General features: G+C 40.6%; 1 protein-coding gene across 2 annotated transcripts in view; it reads left to right on the top strand.

Moving 5' to 3' along the window:
* Positions 1–20,122, top strand: part of LOC106082487 (probable serine/threonine-protein kinase MARK-A) — a 110,305-nt gene that overhangs the window by 78,790 nt on the left and 11,393 nt on the right. For both annotated transcript variants that reach the window (XM_059363695.1, XM_059363696.1), the window contains exons 3-5: positions 1,828–2,050; positions 6,744–6,871; positions 14,453–14,621. In XM_059363695.1, the coding sequence (XP_059219678.1) occupies positions 1,828–2,050; positions 6,744–6,871; positions 14,453–14,621 (520 nt within the window). The remainder of the gene's footprint in view (positions 1–1,827; positions 2,051–6,743; positions 6,872–14,452; positions 14,622–20,122) is intronic.

Below are 20,122 nucleotides of genomic sequence, written 5' to 3'. Positions count from 1 at the left end.
CTGAATGTATGTCCATTGATATGCATGACTGCAAAAGTTGGGAAATTTTGCAGACGTTTGTTTTGTTTTGCTTCTTCTTCTTTAATTTAAATGAAGTGTAAAGGTTTGTTACAACATTTTTTTTTGTTTTTTTGTTATTTTTCTTTTTATTACAATAATCTATTGATGCAGAAGTTGTTCATGTCCATTCGAGTGCAAAATTTAATGGTCTGCTGGAGCAGCGTATGCTCAATGACTTTGCTATCCTGTAGATAAATGCAAATGTTCAACACATACACGCGCAGTGTGTGTCTGTGTTCAAATATTTGCAAAACTTGCCCTGCAGCACCAACACATTTGCCATTTGTCAATACCAAGGAAATGTTGGACAGAAAAAAAAGTTCCCATTTAACTTTTAACAGATTATTTATTTAAAAAAAATGTATATATATAAATTTTTAAATGAAAACTTTTTGCCATGTTTATTTTAAAAATTCAATAAGTTTGTCATGTTTGCATTCGTTTTTTGTTGTTTGTTTAATTTTGGCTTATAAGTTGAACCAACTCACAACAACTTTGAATGGTAAAAAAATAGGTGCAGGAAAGTGCAAAACAAGACAATGAAAAGTTTCTTTTTTTTTAAATAATCGATAATCTTTAAGTGAGTTTATGGGTGGGGTAAAACACATATAAGGGTGACAAGAGTTACATATGTATTGGGTTGCCCAAAAAGTAATTGCGGATTTTTTTATAAGAAAGTAAATGCATTTTTAATAAAACTTAGAATGAACTTTAATCAAATATATAATTGCCATTTTGTTCGATGACCTTTTGCCATCTTTCTGGCAAATTTAGTATTCCACGTTCATAGAACTTCTGGCCATTGCCGAAAGTTTTACCATTAAAGGAGTTCTGCAAAGATCGAAATATTGTAAATGGTAGTCTGATGGTGCAAGGTCAGGGCTATATCAGGTGGATGCATCAAAAGTTCCCAGCCAAGCTCACTCAGTTTTTGGCGAGTGACCAAAGATGTGTGCGGTCTAGCGTTGTCCTGGTGGAATATGACACCTTTACGATTGACCAATTCTGGTCGCTTCTCCTTGATGGCTGTATTCAATTTGTCCAATGGTTGACAGAAAACATCCGAATTAATCGTTTGGTTCCTTGGAAGCAGCTCAAAATATACCACACCCTTCCAATCCCACCAAACAGACAGCATAACCTTCTTTTGGTGGATATCAGCCTTTGAAGTGGTATGAGCTGGTTCACCATGCTTGGACCATGATCGTTTTCGACTAACGTTGTTGTAAACAATCCATTTTTCATCTCCAGTTATGATTCGTTTTAAAACCGGATCGAATTCAAGCGTTGATTCGGTTTGTTAACTGAATTTCTTTCAATGCATGTGGTACCCATATTAAAATTGACGCCAAACAAACAAATGTAAACAAAATTTCGCGCACTTTTTTTTCTAAAGCAAGGTAAAAGTAACAGCTGATAACTGACAGAAGAAAGAATGCAATTACAGAGTCACAAGCCGTTGAAAAAATTTGTCAACGCCGACTATATGAAAAATCCGCAATTACTTTTTGGGCAACCTATATAAGATGGAGGCTTCTCCTAGTCTTCTTTGCGCGATAGAGTATTGCAATGAGCCAAGCAAACCTCAGCTCACCTTCATGATGTGTATTCCACTTTATCTTTAAACTTAATTAAACTTTTATAAATTTGTCTTAAAAATCAATTTTTCTCCAAAATTTTCTTTCCAAAACAATTTTAAGCGAAATTTTGCTTCTAAAAAAAGAGTAACTTTTATTTAACCTTCTTTTCATTTTATGTTTGTTTCAGATGCTGTTACAAGTCTCATGGGTGCGGCATAGAGATATACATCTGCTGACAGTGGGACGTTACACATACACTTCAGATCAAAGATTTCGTGCCATACATCAGCCACAGACAGAAGACTGGATTTTACAAATCAAATATCCGCAACACAGGGATTCGGGCATTTACGAATGTCAAGTGTCCACAACGCCGCACATGAGTCACTACATCCATTTGAATGTTGTTGGTAAGTATGGGTGCAATGAGGATGATGAATAAAATCCTTAGAAAGGACATTTCTTATTCCATTCATAAAAAATCAAAAAAAAAAAAAACTCATAAAAAACAGTAACGAAACACACAAATTGTCTTTCCAATCATTTCGAGTCCTAGTGTAGGCCACTTAAATATTTAAGAGAGACAAATGGCAATTGGTGTAGCTGTTGTTGAGTTGGGATAATTGCAATTGCAAGCCTGTTTCGCCATATGTATGTGCCAGTTTTTGGTGTTAATGGAATCAATTTCTAATGAATTGAAAGAGAATATTCACATTCGCATATCCATTGCCTAGATTGAATTCTTAATGAGCCTTATGCGGAATGTTGGGGTTTTGGGGCAGGGCAACATAAGCAGCCAGTCTTCTTTGTCTATTACCAAAATTACATTTAAAGGTTTTTTTTTGTTTTTCTTCGGCTTTTTATTTCTTTGAATAAAATAAGAGAATTCCATTTCGTATACATTAATCCATTTAGAATCAAGCGAATATAGCTGCCTGCAAACATTTTTGGGTTATAAAATGGTTTACCATACGCCATACGCTATGCATGCTTGAATTAGATTTTTCACATAAAAATATGTAAAACATGCCATGAATAGTACATAATGTACTTATTTACATATATATATATATAGGAGTGTGTATTAGACTGTAAATGTCCTTGGAGAGCTTTGGCTCTCTCTTTACCCCAACTTTTTCCCCCCTTACTTTCTTGGTGTTTTATTGTCGTTGAGTGTATGAATCCCATGGTAATCAAGGATTTATTTTTGTTTGTGACGGGCTCCTTAATTTGTTTGTTTGTTTCTTTAGTTGTTTGCTTTAAATTAACTTAATTAATACTTTAATATTTTATAAACATTCACATATGGTTGAGAACTTTTGGTAATGCTAGAACTAAATAAAACAAAACAAGTAAAAAGGCGTTAAGTTCGGCCGGGCCGAACTTTGGATACCCACCACCTCGGCTATATATGTAAACCACCTTTCGTCAAAATCCGGTGCAAAACTCATAACTCATAACTGTCCCATAGCAGAAATATGTGGAGGGGCTTAACTTAACTCTTTGTCCCAAATTTCGGCAACATCGGACAATAAATGCGCATTTTATGGCCCCAAAACCTAAAACCGAGAGATCGGTCTATATGGCAGCTATATCCAAATCTGGACCGATCAGAGCGATAATGCAGAAGTATGTCAAGGAGCTTAACTTAACTCACTGTCCCAAATTTCAGCGACATCGGACAATAAATGCGTGTTTTATGGCTCAAGACCCCAAATCGGAGGATCGGTCTATATGGCAGCTATATCTAAATCTGGACCGATCTGAGCCAAATTCACAGAGGACGTCGGAGGGCCTAAGACAACGCACTGTCCCAAATTTCAGCAAAATCGGATAATAAATGTAGCTTTTATGGGCATATAACCCTTAATCGGAGAATCGGTCTATATGGCAGCTATATCCAAATGTGAACCGATTTGAGCCAAATTGACGAAGGACGTTGTAGGGCCTAACACAACCCACTGTCTCAAATCATAGCAAAATCGGCTAATAAATGTGGCTTTTATGGGCCTAAGACCCTAAATTTGAGGATCGGTCTATATGGCAGCTATATCCAAATCTGAACCGATCTGAGCCATATTGACGTAGGATGTCCAATGGCCTAACACAACTCACTGTCCCAAATTTCAGCAAAATCGGATAATAAATGTGGCTTTTATGGGCCTAAGACCCCAAATCGGAGGATCGGTCTATATGGCAGCTATATCCAAATCTAGACCGATCTGAGCCAAATTGACGGAGGATATCGAAGGGCCTAACACAACTCACTGTCTCAAATTTCAACAAAATCGGATAATAAATGTGGCTTTTATGGGTCTAAGACCCTAAATCGGAGGATCGGTCTATATGGCAGCTATATCCAAATCTAGACCGATCTGAGCCAAATTAACGGAGGATGTCGAATGGCCTAACATAACTCACTGTCCTAAATTTCAGCAAAATCAGATAATAAATGTGGCTTTTATGGGCCTAAGACCCTAAATCGGCCGATCGGTCTATATGGGGGCTATATCAAGATATAGTCCGATATAGCCCATCTTCGAACTTAACCTGCTTATAGACAAAAAAAGAATCTGTGCAAAGTTTCAACTCAATATCTCAATTTTTAAAGGCTGTAGCGTGATTTCAACAGACAGACGGACAGACGGACGGACATGTCTAGATCGTCTTAGATTTTTACGCTGATCAAGAATATATATACTTTATAGGGTCGGAAATGGATATTTCGATGTGTTGCAAACGGAATGACAAAATGAATATACCCCCATCCTTCGGTGGTGGGTATAAACAGCGCCCCGAATCTTGGGAAACCTCCAACATGGATTCTACTGATTGACCAACTTGTGGAGGGATAAAAACCAAACATCCCTGTGGCCAGCTACAGGACAGAATATTATTGATTGCCCAAAGAGATTTCAATGAAATGAGTAAAAGGATGATGGAAATTAAAACGAGGATGAGTTTTATTTTTTAACGGCCAGGGTAAAATTATGACGTGTGTTTAAAAGTAAATTTTTTTAATAATAATAATAATGTCTGTCTGTCCGTCTATCCGTCCGCCTGTTTGTCCGTCTGTCTGTCTGTCCTCTGTCTGTCTGTCTGCCTGTCTCTCCGTATGTCTGTCCGTCTGTGTGTTCGTCTGTATGTCCATCTATATGCCCGTTTGTCTGTTCTTCCGTCTGTTCTTCTGTCTATCCGTTTTTCTCTCTGTCTGTTCTTCTCTTTGTCTGTTCTTCCATCTGTCCGTCCGTCAGACAGACGGTTGTCTATCTGTCAGTCTGTTTGCCAGTTTGCCTATCCATCTGCCTGCCTGTCCTTCTGTTTGTCTATCCTTCTGTTTGTCTGTCCTTCTGTTTGTCTGCCCTTCAGTTTGTCTCTTCTTCTGTTTGTCCGTCCTTCTATCTGCCTGTCCTTCTATCTGTCTGTCCTTCTGTCTGTCTGTTCATCTTTCTGTCTGTTCTTCTGTTTGTCTGCCCTTCTGTCTGTCTGTATTCTGTCTGTCTGTCTGTCCTTCTGCCTGTCCTTCTGTCTGTCCTTTTGCCCGTCTGTCCTTCTGTCTGTCTGTCCGACCATCTTCCTGCATGTTCGTCTGTCTATCCGTCGGTCTTTGTGTCTATCCGTCTGTTAGGCCATTTGCTTTTCCTTCTGCCTGTCTATCTGTTCACCTTAACTTGTGCGCTCGGTGCACGGTGTCCCAACTTTTATCCAATCCTTTTAAAATTTGGTAAAGATTTCTTTTATGGCCTACAGACGAAGTCTATTGAAGGTGAAAACACCTCCAAAACCCGCTAAATAGAAATATAAACCTATAATGACAATATGGGATTCAAATGATAGGTATTTGAGACTAGATCACAAATTTAATGTATGGGCGTCCATCTTACCCCCAAAATACCCCCATACCGGTCATATTTACCGACCATAGCAATATAAGGCTCAAATGAAAGGTATTTGGGAGTGGAGCACCAATATGATATCCACACTATGAAGAAATTTCAGAAAGGACGTGACAGCATAGGGCTCAGATAAAATTAATGAGTGAAACAAGGCGCGGGGGAGCGGGCCCTGTCCAGCTAGTTCAATAATATAGTAGTAGTAGACCGATTTTGATAACCTAAACCTCTGTGGTACATTGTATTATAACTTTGTTCATTTGTTTTCAACGCTTAGAAGGAGGAGAGCTGGATTCAATCGCTCAGCTAAGAATCGCTTCCTGGTTCGAAACATCCATGTCCGTCCGTCTATTTGTCCATCTGCCTGTCTTTCCATCCGTCTGTCTGTGCGTCTGTCGGTCTGTCTCTCTGTCTGTCCGTCTGTGGGTCTGTCTCTCTGTTTGTTTGTCCGTCTGTCTCTCTATCTGCTTGTCCATGTGTCTGTCTGTCTGCCGTCTGTATCTCTGCCATCCGTCTCTCTACCGTCCGTGTCTCTGCTATCTGTCTGTCTGTCTCTCTTTCGGTCTATTCCCTGTTAAGTATACCGCTCAGCTTAGAAACACTTCCTGGTTCGAAACATATATGTCCATCCGTCTGTCCGTCCGTCATTTGTCCATCTGTTCGTTTTTCCGTCCGTCTGTGTTTCTGCCTGTCTGTACATCTGTATGTCCATCTGTTTGCCGTCTGTCTGTTTGTCCATAAGTCTGTTCGTCTGTCTGCATGTATGTCCGTCGGTCTGTGTCTCTGTCAGTCTTTCCGTCTGTCTGTCTGTCTTTCCGTCTGTCTGTCGAAAGCATGCTAACTTTCGAAGGAGTAAAGCTAGCCGCTTAAAAATTTGCACAAATGCTTCTTTTAAAGGTAGGTCATTTGGGATTGTAAATAGACCAAATAGGTCCATGTTTTGACATAGCTGCAATATAACCCGATCTGGGGTCTTGGCTTCTTGAGCCTCTAGAGGGCGCAACTCTAGTCCGATTTGACTGTATTTTCTGTATTTTTGCCTATACAAAATCGAAATCCTGTTCTGGAACGAGTGGAGGTTATACAAGATTATCTTCGGCCAAATCGTACACCTTTACGAATATATTTGTTGTGATTTTTATTCTTTAACATCTTTTAACTCATGTCCTGCATTGCTACTAAGTTCCTTTCTTTTTTTTTCTATTTACAGAACCCTCTACGGAGATTATAGGTGCACCGGATCTCTATATAGAAAGTGGGTCGACTATAAACCTAACCTGCGTCATACTCAATTCACCCGAACCGCCCGCCTATATATTTTGGAATCACAATAATGCTGTAAGTATTAACCTTCAATATACAAATTGACCAAAAAAAAAATCAACAACAACAACAATAACACAATCTCTGGATTTTTGTATGAGTGTTGGAGTGGATTGAAGTAAGTCATGTGTGCTTGAGAAAAAATAGGGTGCACCGGTAACTTTTGACTTTTTAAAATGAAATTGGAAATTCAGTTTATAGGTCTAGTAGATATGCCATGTTCAGATTCATTTGAATGCCAATGTTGGAGTTGAAATGAATAAGAGCCCCTTGACTGGGTGACCACCGTCACACAGTGGGCGAAAATCGAAAAAAAAACTAATAAAAAATATGTTGTCTGAGAACGGCTAGAGATATCTCTTCGAAATTTGGAATGGTTAGAGCTGAGGTGTGCAAAATTTCCGGGCGCCTCTTGACAGGTTCTTTTTTGAATATGTGAAGGATTTACTTGGACCAAATTTGCCATCAGTCAGTATTTGGATATTGCAATTCACAAATTAGAGGAAAAACCCACCTTTCCACTTTTATTCAAATGTTCTACACAATTACATCCTACCGGACGGATGATAAAATCACAGAGGTGTGCACATTAGGTAGCGATTTTGGCGCAGGGTATAAAATTTTTTATGTATAAATTATACATTGTTGAAAAGGTCTAGACTAGTAGAAGACAAAAAAGAGTATCATAACATAAAAAATTAAGATTTTAGATGAGAAAATTTTGTAAAAGCAAAAATATGGCAAAAATAAATTTTTGAGAAAACGAAAATTCAAATTGAAAAAATTTTAAGAAAAAAATCGAATTAATATATCTTAGTAATTCTTTTTGAATTATACAGATAAAATGGTCTTTAAAATAGTAAAAATAAATTCTGGCCGATTTTTTTTATAAAAATCCCCAAAATACCCTTTTGGGCAAAAATGGTTTCAAAATTGGCATTTTTTAGTAAATTTGATGTGGAGGCTGCAAATATTGGAAGGTGGTAAATATTTTTTGCATGAGTTTAGAGGACATATGGTGTATAAAAAACATGTGCCCAGTTGTTGGATCTGGGCTTTGGAAACTTTGTACGCAAGGGGTTTTTCCAATTTTTCAATAAAAAATTGCAAGAAAAGTACTTTAAAAAAAATGCAAAAATACACCTCTTTCATATTTTTTGGCTTCCAAACTGTATAACTTTTAAATAAATAATTAGATGTGCACTGTTGTTACGGCAAAGATGTTGTAAATTTTGTCACAAGTCCAAGTCAAGCAAAAAATGCCCTTATAAATTGGAAAATACAAAGCAGATCTCGGACAAAATTGCAAAAAAAAAGCATTAAAAGTTGAATATCTCCAAAACCAGTGGAGATATTGTATACCTCAAGCAGACTTTTTTCCAAAGATTTTTAAGCACTATCCTGAAAAATATTCAAAAACTTTGAAAATCGGATCAAAAATGAAGATTTGGCAGCCCCAACATTTTTTCGGAGTCTTGAGGTGACCAACTTTAGGAACCTGTCAAGAGGCGCCAGGACCACACAGGGCATTGATTTTTTACACGAACTCGCTAGCACCTCAGCTTTCAAAATTTTAAAGAGATGTCTCTACCCGTTCTCACACAGCATATATTTTGTTAGTTTTTTTTTCGATTTTCTCCCACTGTGCTTCGTAAGATTAGTATTCCGCTTACGATACCTGGTTCAAAAAAAAAAAAAAAACATTTTCAGGGCGATTATTCCCCCCACCTACCACACATAAGTGCCGACTGGAGTGAGGGCATTCGCGATTCGATTTCCTGAGAGGAACGAATGGAGGGTGGATGGTGTACTTGAGGAGGATGAGACCTCGATCTACACAGATGGCTCCAAGATGGAGTCAGGGACTTGATTGGGGGTCCACTCTGATACACTCGATATCAGTATGTCTCTGAGACTGCCGGACGAGTGTACGGTCTTTCAGGCAGAAGTCTGTGCCACTGCAGTGGCCGCAAGAGAAACCTCCATCGAAACTCAGAATTTATGTGGAAAGTATGGCGGCGCTCAAGGCCTTGGGTTCGAGGATGGTGAGGTCAAGATGCGTGGCGGATTGTTTGGAATCCCTGTATAGGCTCCGCGTCCACGATGTGACGCTGACATGGGTTCCTGGGCATGAGGGGATTCCAGGAAGTAAGAGGATGAATGAGTGATCCATGAGGGGATTTCAGGAAATGAGAGGGCGTTCGAGTGCTCCAGGAGGGTTTCGTCTGCACCGGGCGGGTCAGCCATCGGTCTTGCCTACGTGCCATTTGTCGAGCAACTGAACATAGTAGAGGGGATGGCCAGGGCGGCGAGCTGGGACTCGCTGGATGGTTGCGGGGCTGCAAAGGCGCTATGGCAGGTCATTGACCGGAGGAGGACGAGGTAGTTGCTGGCCTTCGATAAGAAGTCGATGAGTACCTTGACAGGGGTCATAACCGGAAATTGTTCGATACGCCGCATGGCGGCACGCAGGGGGATACCACACAATGACTTCTTTAGAAGTTGTCTCGATGAGGATGAGGAGGAGACTAATGAGCACTTGCTTTGTTCCTGTCCGGGTCTGAAGAGACGTAGGCTCTCTTTTCTGGGGAGCCGTTTGTTCTGTGATCTCGGAGAACTTGCATACGTACCTCTGGTATATCTCCTGAGGTTTGTTGAGGGAACAAGCTCCGGTGAAGGTAGATCCGTGCTTGAGTAGGGACGGACGGTTCTTCGCCCCTGATCGGGTTCTACACTCCTCCTGTCTTTTTATTTTATTTGTGTATAACCTCTTGTATGAGGTCTCACATTTTCTTTCTCTCCCCTTTCTCTCTCCCCAGGGTACCACAATGGGCCAAACTGGCCTCCAAGTGAAATCGCTAACCATCCCCTTTCTAATCCAGGCTACATTTGTGAGGCATCCTGCCATGGACTCGTACTCGGTCCCTTATCATTGAGCTAAAAATTCAATTAGACTGCACTGATAAGAGAGAAGTATCCATTGTTTCATAATGGAATGTTCAAGGGCCACTTGACATTACGTGTCAATATGATTTCACTGGCCTTAAATTATGGTTTTGTACAAAAGTGTTCTCATTTCCCCTGTCATAGCCCAGCGTGAACATCCGAAAAATTATCAGCGGTGGTTTTCCCCTAACTAATGCTGCCTACATTTGTGATGTATCCTACCATGGACTCGGACTCGGTGTTAAAAAGGAGGCCCCTCATCATTGAGCTTAAAATTCAATCGGACGACACTGATAAAATAGGAGTATCGCTTGTTGCTTAATTGAATGTTCAAAGAACATTTTGTTAGAGCCACTTATGATTTCACAGTTCAAAGTATGGTTTGGCACAAAAGTGTTCTCATTTTCCCTATCATATCGGTGAACACTGATATTTGCACTGTAATTAATAGCAGGACGTGTTCTCTATGTATAACTAAATGGGGTTCAGGGTTTTCAAATCCCTTTAGGCAACCACTATCGTGTCATCTTATTTTGATTTAGTCTGATGTCTTTCATTACACCCTAATGTCCATTGTGTATTTAGACCATATCTTTTATTGGCAGTGTTGTCTGCTTTCGAAATTTTTGTGTCGGTATGTGGCTGCAGGGACCAAGACCGAGACCGATTGTGTGTGTCTGAGTTGTGTGGGTTTGTGATTATTTATATGGGTATTTGTGTGGACACGAATGTGTGTATGTGTGCGTGCACACACATATACATGTTTATATCTATGGTCTCTTGTTTATTTTACATAAAATACAATCTAATCCTTTTTTATCTGTGCCTGTAAATCCTTGAAATATTTTTTTTTTTATTTTTAATTTTTTCTCTTTGTGAATTTCAATGGCTTCGTTAGGTTCTTTGGTATTTTTTTTATACCCACCACCGAAGGATGGGGGTATATTTGTTTTGTCATTCCGTTTGCAACACATCGAAATATCCATTTTCGACCCTATATATATGACATATGTTCTTGATCGTCGTAAAAATCTAAGACGAGCTAGTCATGTCCGTCTGTCTGTCCGTCTGTCTTCAAAAATGAAATTTTTGAGCTGAAACTTTGCACAGACTCTCTTTTTTGTCAATAGGCAGGTTAAGTTCGAAGATGGGCTATATCGGACTATATCCTGATATAGCTCCCATATAGACCAATCCGCCCATTTAAGGTCTTAGGCCCATAAAAGTCGCATTTATTATCCGATTTGGCTGAAATTTGGGACAGTGAGTTAAGTCAGGCCCCACGACATCTTTCTGCAATTTGGTCCCGATCTGTTCAGATTTGGATATAGTTGCCATATAGACCGGTCGGCCGATTTAGGGTCTTAAACCCATAAAAGCAGCACTTATTGTCCGATTTTGCCAACATTTGGGACAGTGAGTTGTGTTAGGCGCATCGACATCTCTTTGGGCCGATCTCTCTATTTAAGGTTTTGGACCCATTAAAGACGCATATATCGTCCGATGTCGCCGAAATTCCGGACAGTGAGCTATGTTAGGCCCTTCGACATATTTCTGCAATATGGTCCAGATCGGTCCAGATTTGAATATAGCTGCCATATAGACCGGTCTCTCGAATTAAGCTTTTGGATCCATAAAAGGAGCATTTATTGTCAGATTTCGCCGAAATTTGACACAGTGAGTTATGCTAGGCCCTTCGACATCCGTTTCCAATTTGGCCAAGAACGGTTCAGATTTGAATATAGCTGTCATATAGACCGATCCCTCGATTTAAGGTTTTAGGCCCACAAAGGGAGTATTTATTGTCAAATTTCGCCGAAATTTGGGACAGTGAGTTGTGTTAGGCCCCTCGACATCCTTCTGCAATTTGGTCCATATCGGTCTAAATGTGGATATAGCTGCCATATAGACCGATCTCTCAATTTAGGGTCTTGGGCGCATAAAAGACGCATTTATTGTCCGATGTCGCCGAAATAGGGACATTGATTTATGTTAAGCCCTTCGACAACTTTCTTCACTTTGACCAAGATCGGTCCAGATTTGAATATAGCCGCCATATAGACCGATCTCTCGATTGAAGGTTTTGGGCCCATAAAGGCGTATTTATTATCCGATTTCGCCGAAATTTGGGACAGTGAGTTGTGTTAGGCCCCTTGACATCCTACTGCAATTTGGTCCATATCGGTCTAAATGTGGATATAGCGGCCATATAGACCGATCTTTCAATTTAGGGTCTTGGGCGCATAAAAGACGCATTTATTGTCCGATGTCGCCGAAATTAGGGACATTGATTTATGTTAAGCCCTTCGACAACTTTCTTCACTTTGACCAAGATCGGTCCAGATTTGAATATAGCCGCCATATAGACCGATCTCTCGATTGAAGGTTTTGGGCCCATAAAGGCGTATTTATTATCCGATTTCGCCGAAATTTGGGACAGTGAGTTGTGTTAGGCCCCTTGACATCCTTCTGCAGTTTGGTCCATATCGGTCTAAATGTGGATATAGCTGCCATATAGTCCGATCCATCGATTAAGTGTCTTGGACGCATAAAAGACGCATTTATTGTCCGATGTTGCCGAAATTTGGGACAGTGAGTTGTGTTAGGCTCCTCGACATCTTCCTGGCTCAGATCGGTCCAAATGTGGATATAGCTGCCATATAGGCCGATCTCTCGATTTAAGGTTTTGGATCCATAAAGGGAGCATTTATTGTAAGATTTCGCCGAAATTTGGGACAGTGAGTTGTGTTAGGCCAGTCGACGTTCTTCTTCAATTTGGCTCAGATCCGGCCAGATGTGGATATCGACCGATCGCTCGATTTAGGGTCCTCGTCGCATAAAAGACGCATTTATTGTCCGATGTCGCCGAAATTTGGCACAATGAGTCATGTTAAGCCCTTCGACATCCTTCTTCGATTTGGTCCAGATCAGTTCAGATTTGGATATAGCTGCCATATAGACCATAGATGGGGCAAAGACTTTAAAATCTCTGGATTTTAGACTTTAAATCTCTCGATTTAAAGTCTTTGCCCCATACAGGGCGCATTTATTGTCCGATTTCGCTGAAATTTGACACAGCGACTTATGTTAGGCTTTTCGACATCCTTGTTGTATTGGGTTTAGATCGGTTTATATTTGGATAAGGCTACCAAAAAGACCAATACTTAGTTCTACATAAATGAACAATGACTTGTGCTAATTAGACCAGTCAATGCCTGTGTCGAATTTGGTCCAAAGTGAACCATATTTTGATATAGCTGCTATGGGGGCATACATTTTGAATTTTTTACCAGATCATGACGAAGGGTGGCTTACATATATACCCGAGGTGGTGGGTATTTAAAGTTCGGCCCGGCTGAACTTAACGGTTTTTTTTGCTTGTTTCTCTTATTTTCGTTTCGATATGTGGCAGTGAGCATGTGTTAGTGTTGTTTTCTATAAATGTGTGTGTGTGTGTGTGTGAGTGTGCCAACCAACTGGAGGCGATTCTTTTTAGTCTAGCTGGGAATTGTCGGCAAACGAGTAGAGTTGTATTGTAATAGTTCCGGCATCCTTTTCATCAATTTAATTTTATTTTATGGCTTTCCTTTTCCTTTTTTTTTGCCAACCAGTTTTTTCCTTGAGCTCTTCTCTGTGAAAGCAAATTTAATGTTTTTTTTTTACTCCTTTGTCGGTGAGTGAGCCAGAGGTTTTCCTTTTATTTGTATTTTGTTCGGTTTTTTTTGCGTTGGTCGAATTCTCCCTTGGCCGTTTCTTTGGTCTTTTTTTATTTACACGCTTAAAAGCCAACGTTTCCATTAAGTATAAAATTTTTCATTTTATCACTGTGTGGAAAAAAATGCAGGCAAAAAGGAGGGGTGAATGTTAAAGAGAGAATAAGGAAGGGTAAAACAGACACATATAAGCATACATATATGCCACGTAGCCTACAGTGGGGTGATATTAAACACAAAATTTTGACAGAATTTTCATATGGGTTGATTTTTGCTATTTGGAATGAACCTGAAAACTAGGTGCTGATTTTGTAGTGAAATTGAATTATTTTTGGAAAGTTTTGGGCTCGATTCCCAATGGTTTTGATCTGTCATTACTGTAGCATAACAAAAGACAACAAATTGTCTATGTGATATTGTAACGAATTTTAGCTAACCTCACCTTACTTTAAACTGCATCACATTATGCAAAATAATTTTGATCCGCTCAAAATTGTTCCCACTTATCTTCCATCTCAAAACATTATGCAATGTTCTGTATGTGTGTGTGTGTCTGTGTTTTCCGAATTTGTGCCCGTGTTCGTTTTACGGTGGTCATTTGAGTCTGTTTGTATTTGCCTTGTGCCAAATGGTTTTCATGCTTCTTCGTCCCCCTTGCATTATGACTCTGCCAATGGCGTTGTTTTTCGCCTGTCGCTGCTATTGGTTCGCTTTGATTTTGTTTGTTGTTTTAATGCTTTTCACTACGTTGCTCTTCTTGTTTGTTGAGTTTTTTTTCGATTTCATTGCATACTTTTTTGGGATAATCTTGCCAGAGAGTGTGCTTGTGCGTGTTGATGGTGCCTTTTTTTGCCTTATTTGTTGGTCTCACTTTTATTTGATTTGACTTTATTTACGCTTATCACATTTTTTTTTCCTTTTCTTTCATATTTTCCAGATTATCAACTATGATTCGCCGCGAGGCGGTGTCTCGGTTGTGACCATTAAAGGTGACACAACGACATCATTTCTGCTGATCAAAACTGCACGACCCTCGGATTCCGGACACTATCAATGCAATCCATCGAATGCTAAACCGAAAAGTGTCACGGTGCATGTGCTTAATGGTAAGTATGAAATGACCAACTTGTGGAGGGATAAAAACCAAACATCCCTGTGGCTGGGTAAGGCAGGACATTATTGATTGCCTGAGGAGATTTCAATGAAATGGGTAAAATGATGATGGAAATTAAAATGAGGATGAGTTTTATTTTTTTAATTGCCTGGGTAAAATGATGACGTTGGCTTTAAAGTCACAGTTTTTTTTAATTAAAATTTTTTTGATTGCAAGAAGGCACAAGCTTTAAATTGTTGGCTTTCGACAGTAGATACCTGATGACATTGGCTTTAAGGTCACATTTTTATACCCTACACCACTACTGTGGTACAGGGTATTATAACTTAGTGAATTATTTTGTAACACTCAAAAGGAAGAGAGATGGACCCATTGATAAGTATACGGATCGACTCAGAATCACTTTCTGATTTAATTTAGCTATGTCCGTCTGTCTGTCTTTCTGTGTGTCTTTCTGTCTGTCTTTCTGTGTGTCTTTCTGTCTGTCTTTCTGTCTGTCTTTCTGTCTGTCTTTCTGTCTGTCTTTCTGTCTGTCCGTCCGTCTGTCTGTCCGTCTCTCCATGTTAATTTGTGTACAAAGTACAGGTCGCAGTTTTCATCCGGTCGTCTTCAAATTTGGTACAGGCATGTTTTTCGACCTAGAGACGAAGCCTATTGAAATTGGAAAAAAATCGGTTCAAATCTGGATATAGCTCCCATATAGTTTGCCCAAAAAGTAATTGCGGATTTTTCATATAGTCGGCGTTGACAAATTTTTTCACAGCTTGCGACTCTGTGATTGCATTCTCTCTTCTGTCAGTTATCAGCTGTGACTTTTAGCTTGCTTTAGAAAAAAAGTGTAAAAAAAGTATATTTGATTAAAGTTCATTCTAAGTTTTATTAAAAATGCATTTAATTTCTTTTAAAAAATCCGCAATTACTTTTTGGGCAACCCAATATATGTTCGTCCGATTTTCAGTAATAATGCAATAAAATGGTCATTTGTCAACCGATTCTCTCGAAATTTGGCAGGAAGGATTTTTTTACGACTCTCGCCATTGCTCGTGAATTTCATGGAAATCGGTTCAGATTTAGATATAGCTCTCATATGTATATATCACCCGATTTTCACTCCTAGAGCCACTGCAAGCACATTTATTGAACAATCTAGCCAAAATATTGCACAACGCTTTCCTCAATGACTACCACAATATACATAGAGTTTGGCCAAAATCGGTTCAGATTTAGATATAGCTCCCATATATATGTTCGTCCGATTTGCAGTAATATTGCAATAAAATTGTCTTTTGTTAACCGATTTCGTCGAAATTCGGCAGGAGGGATTTTCTCTTGACTCTCAATATTACTGGTGAATTTCATGGAAATCGGTTCAGATTTGGATATAGCTCCCATATATATGTTCGTCCGATTTGCAGTAATATTGCAATAAAATTGTCTTTTGTTAACCGATTTTCTCGAAATTCGGCAGGAGGGATTTTCTTTTGATTCTCAATATTACTGGTGAATTTCATGGAGATCGGTTCAGATTTAGATATAGCTCTTATATGTATATATCGCCCGATTTTCACTCCTAGAGCCACTGCAAGCTCATTCATTGACCAATCTTGCCAAAATTCTGCAAAACGCTTTCCTCGACGACGCCACAGTATCTTAGGAGTTTGCAGATAAGCAGAGGGTGCAGATATTAATCCGCCCATGCCACTATGGGCATACACCTAAGCCAGTAAACGGCTTGTTGTGCGCTCTTAATACAAAAAATGTTAACCTCTGAAAAGAAAATTTTAAGTTAGGAATTCCGTGCTACTTACAAAATCCTTAACTGTTTTCCATGTCACTCCCCTATGTTGGTTCATGTCTGGTATTGTGTCCCCACCTAAGTGCCGGTATCTGTTAGTTATCACCATCTCCCCACATGTCCTACACATGCACTATCATTTGCCGCACCGATTTTGCGTAAGTGAGCTCGTAGCTCTATGTGTTCCGTGATGATACCAAAAGTCAGTATAGCGACCTCCTTTTTACTTCCTTTCAGTAATAGCCTTGTCTTCTCATGATCTGGATCACCCAATAGGATTTTCGCAGTTTTATCGACTGTTTCGCTGTTCAGCAGTGTTTTATGCGCATTCGTCGCCAACGCCCTTAACTCGGACTGCGTTGACCCGAAAGGCTTCGGGTAAACCAAGTTTATTGATGTCAATCCTCTGGCCTTCACCACCAAATCATCTGCCCTGTCATTCTTCCTTTCTCCGTTATGGCCCGGCAGCCAAACGATGCGGATTTTGTCATCCCCAGAGAAGGCGTTAATCTCCTTCTTACACTGCAAGACTGTTCGTGACCTTACCGTCCAGGTTGTTATTGCCGTTATGGCAATTTTACTGTCGGCAAAGATGTCCACACTCGACGTCCTCGCGTTAGCACCACACGCATTCCGTGGTGCTAACGCGCCATTCAGTGATCGCCCGGATCTCTACCTGCAGGACTCTATTATTGTCACCGTATTATGGTCTAAAACATATCTCAGTTCTTGGGTTCTCAATGTAGACTCCCAGACCCACTCTGTCCTCTGGCTTTGATCCATCCGTGTAACACGATCTTCCAGATGGCAATACTAGGGTTCTGTCAATCCAAGACTGTGCCGATGGCAGCAGTGCCTTTCACTCGACTTCAAGGTTCATCTCAGGTATCCGATCGGAAACCTCTTCCCTTCCTTTCAGGTTTCCTATCGTCGCCTCGATTATACAGCGATGGTATGAGCTGCTCCCATTTTCAATCCATTATCCCATCGCTTTAAGTCTCATAGCCGCAGTGGCTGCCCCACACTTAATCTGTATGTCAATAGGTCGGATATCTAGAATTGTCTCCAGTGCCCTAGTGGGCGTGATCCTCATCGCTCCGCCTATGCCAAGACAACATGTTCTCTGAACCTGTTGTATGGTTCTTATGTTGCACTTTTTCTCCCTAGTAGTCCACCAAACTACTGAGGGGTAAGTATTATTGATCTTACCACGCTTCTGTAGAGCCAGTGGACTATCCTAGGATTCAGGCCCCATTTCGAGCCTACGGCCCGTCAATATCTGTGAGCCTTCTCGGTACGTTCCTGAATGTGACACTTCCAATTAAGTTTCCTAATCCAAGATCACTCCTAAGTATTTGACCTTGTCAGATATCGAAATCGTTTTATTGAGGAAAAGTGGAGCGTCAAATTGGCCCACCTTTGTCTTCCTCGTGAACAGGCATATTTCTGTCTTCTCTGGGTTAATATTGAGACCCCTGGGTCTAGCCCAGTCATATGCCATATGCAAGACCCTTTCGGCCCTTCTGCATAGCTTGTATTATAACATCGTCTGCGTAGCAGACGGGTTCAAATCCCTCCTCTGTCAGCATCCGTAATAGGTCATTTATGGTGGTCACCCATAGGAGTGGCGATAAAATGCCCCCCGTGGCGAGCCCTGTGCCACTTTCTCCCTTATATTTATGTCATGGAACACATAATTTATCCACCTGTTCCTTAGCATCTAAGGACTGGGTCCACCCGCTACTGGTCTAAGGATTGGACCAGTATGTCGGTCCGCACATCATAAGCAATTTTTGATTTGCTTTAGCTATGTCATTCTGTCAGTCCTTCTGCCTGTCTGTCCTTCTGTCTGTCTGTTCTTCAGACTATCCGTCTGTCCTGATGTCTGCACTTTACGTTATCCATTAGTTCGGCGATTTGGTTGCCCAATGCAGCAAATGAGGTTTTTTTCCTCTCCGGTGGATGATGACGACGGGTAGCATGCTTGCGCACTACGCTCAGCCGCCGATACTGGGATTATTAGTCCCTGCACCGTAACTAAATTTTCCTCTTAAGACTTTTCCATTTTCGTTTCTCCCGCCTGGAGATATAAGATGCTGACCAGAAAGACGCCGAATATGGGTCAAACGTTCCTGGATCATGATCGAAAATGAACGTGGGTGCACCATGCATTCATTTCGCAAATCCTTTCTGGGGACTTGGGGTCCCGCTTATTCTTTGCAGCTAACCTAAGTAACTGAAGAGCGTTCAGTCAGCTGACCCTGAGCTTAGCCCTACCTCAGTCAGTCAGTCAGTCTGTCTGTATGCCTGTATGTGTGTATGTCTGACCCTGAGCTTAGCCCTACCTCAGTCAGTCAGTCAGTCTGTCTGTATGTCTGTATGTGTGTATGTCTGTGTGTCTGTCTGTGTGTCTGTCTGTGTGTCTGTCTGTGTGTCTGTCTGTTTGTCTGTCAGTCTATCTTTCCGTCTGTATTTCCGTCTGCATTTCCATCTGTATTTCCGTCTGTATTTTCGTCTGTCTTTCCGTCTATCTTTCCATCTGTCTCTCCGTCTGCCTGTCTATCTGTATGTCCGTCCGTCTGTCTCCATCATTCTGTACGTCGCCCATTTTTCCGTACGTTTGTTTATCTGTTCGTCTATCCATTTTTTGGTATGTCTGTCCGTCCGTCTAAAATATGCTTACTTTTTATAAGAGGACCACAGCTTTTGTGATAATCTTTATATTAGTTTAGCCTAGTAGAAAATTCTGCAAATGTGGTCACTGGGTTAAACAGAAGGAAGGCGGATGAAAATAATGGTTGAGTGGAACACGTACTCTCTGAATGCCTCGCTTTAGTCTTAGATGTATGTCTGTCCGTCTGTCTGTCTGTTTGTCTGCCTGTATGTCTGCCTATCTGCCTGTTAGATCTTTTTTTCCGCCCATTCCTTAAACTTTAGTTTGAATCTAGGTTTGGATCTTTACTCAGGTGAATCCGGTTTAGGGGTGGCCGGTTTCTTTTTTTATGGCTATTCTCCAGTTGCCATATCGAGCCGCTAGAGGGAACAGTTATTATCCAATTAGGATAAAATCTTGCTCATGCTGTTTTGCTATTTTGGAGGTTACTATAGTGTAGAGGTTATCATGTCCGCCTATGACGCTGAACGCCTGGGTTCGAATCCTGGCGAAAACATCAGAAACAATTTTCAGCGGTGGTTATCCCCTCCTAATGCTGGCGACATTTGTGAGATATTTTGCCAAGTAAAAACTTCTCCCCATAGAGTTGTCGCACTGCGGCACGCTGTTTGGACTCGGCTATAAAAAGGAGGCCCCTTATCATTGAGCTCAAACTATTCCTCCAGTTGTCATATCAAGCCGCTAGAGGGCGCAGTTATTATCCATTTAGGATAAAATGTTGCACATGCTGTTTCGTTATTTTGGAGGCCACCGTAGTGCAGAGGTTATTATGTCGTTGAAAGCCTGGGTTCGAATCCTGGCGAAAACATCAGAAACAATTTTCATCGGTGGTTATCCCCTCCTAATGTTGGCGACATTTGTGAGGTACTTTGCCATGTAAAAACTTCTCCCAAAAGAGGTGTCGCACTGCGGCACGCCTTTCGGACTCGGCTATAAAAAGGAGGCCCCTTATCATTGAGCTCAAACTATTCCTCCAGTTGTCATATCAAGCCGCTAGAGGGCGCAGTTTATTTTAACCAATTAG

This window comes from Stomoxys calcitrans, chromosome 2 (assembly GCF_963082655.1).
Source record: "Stomoxys calcitrans chromosome 2, idStoCalc2.1, whole genome shotgun sequence".
Lineage (NCBI taxonomy): Eukaryota > Metazoa > Arthropoda > Insecta > Diptera > Muscidae > Stomoxys > Stomoxys calcitrans.
Note: the sequence above shows the minus strand (reverse complement) of the source record. Positions and strands in the feature narration are given on the sequence as shown.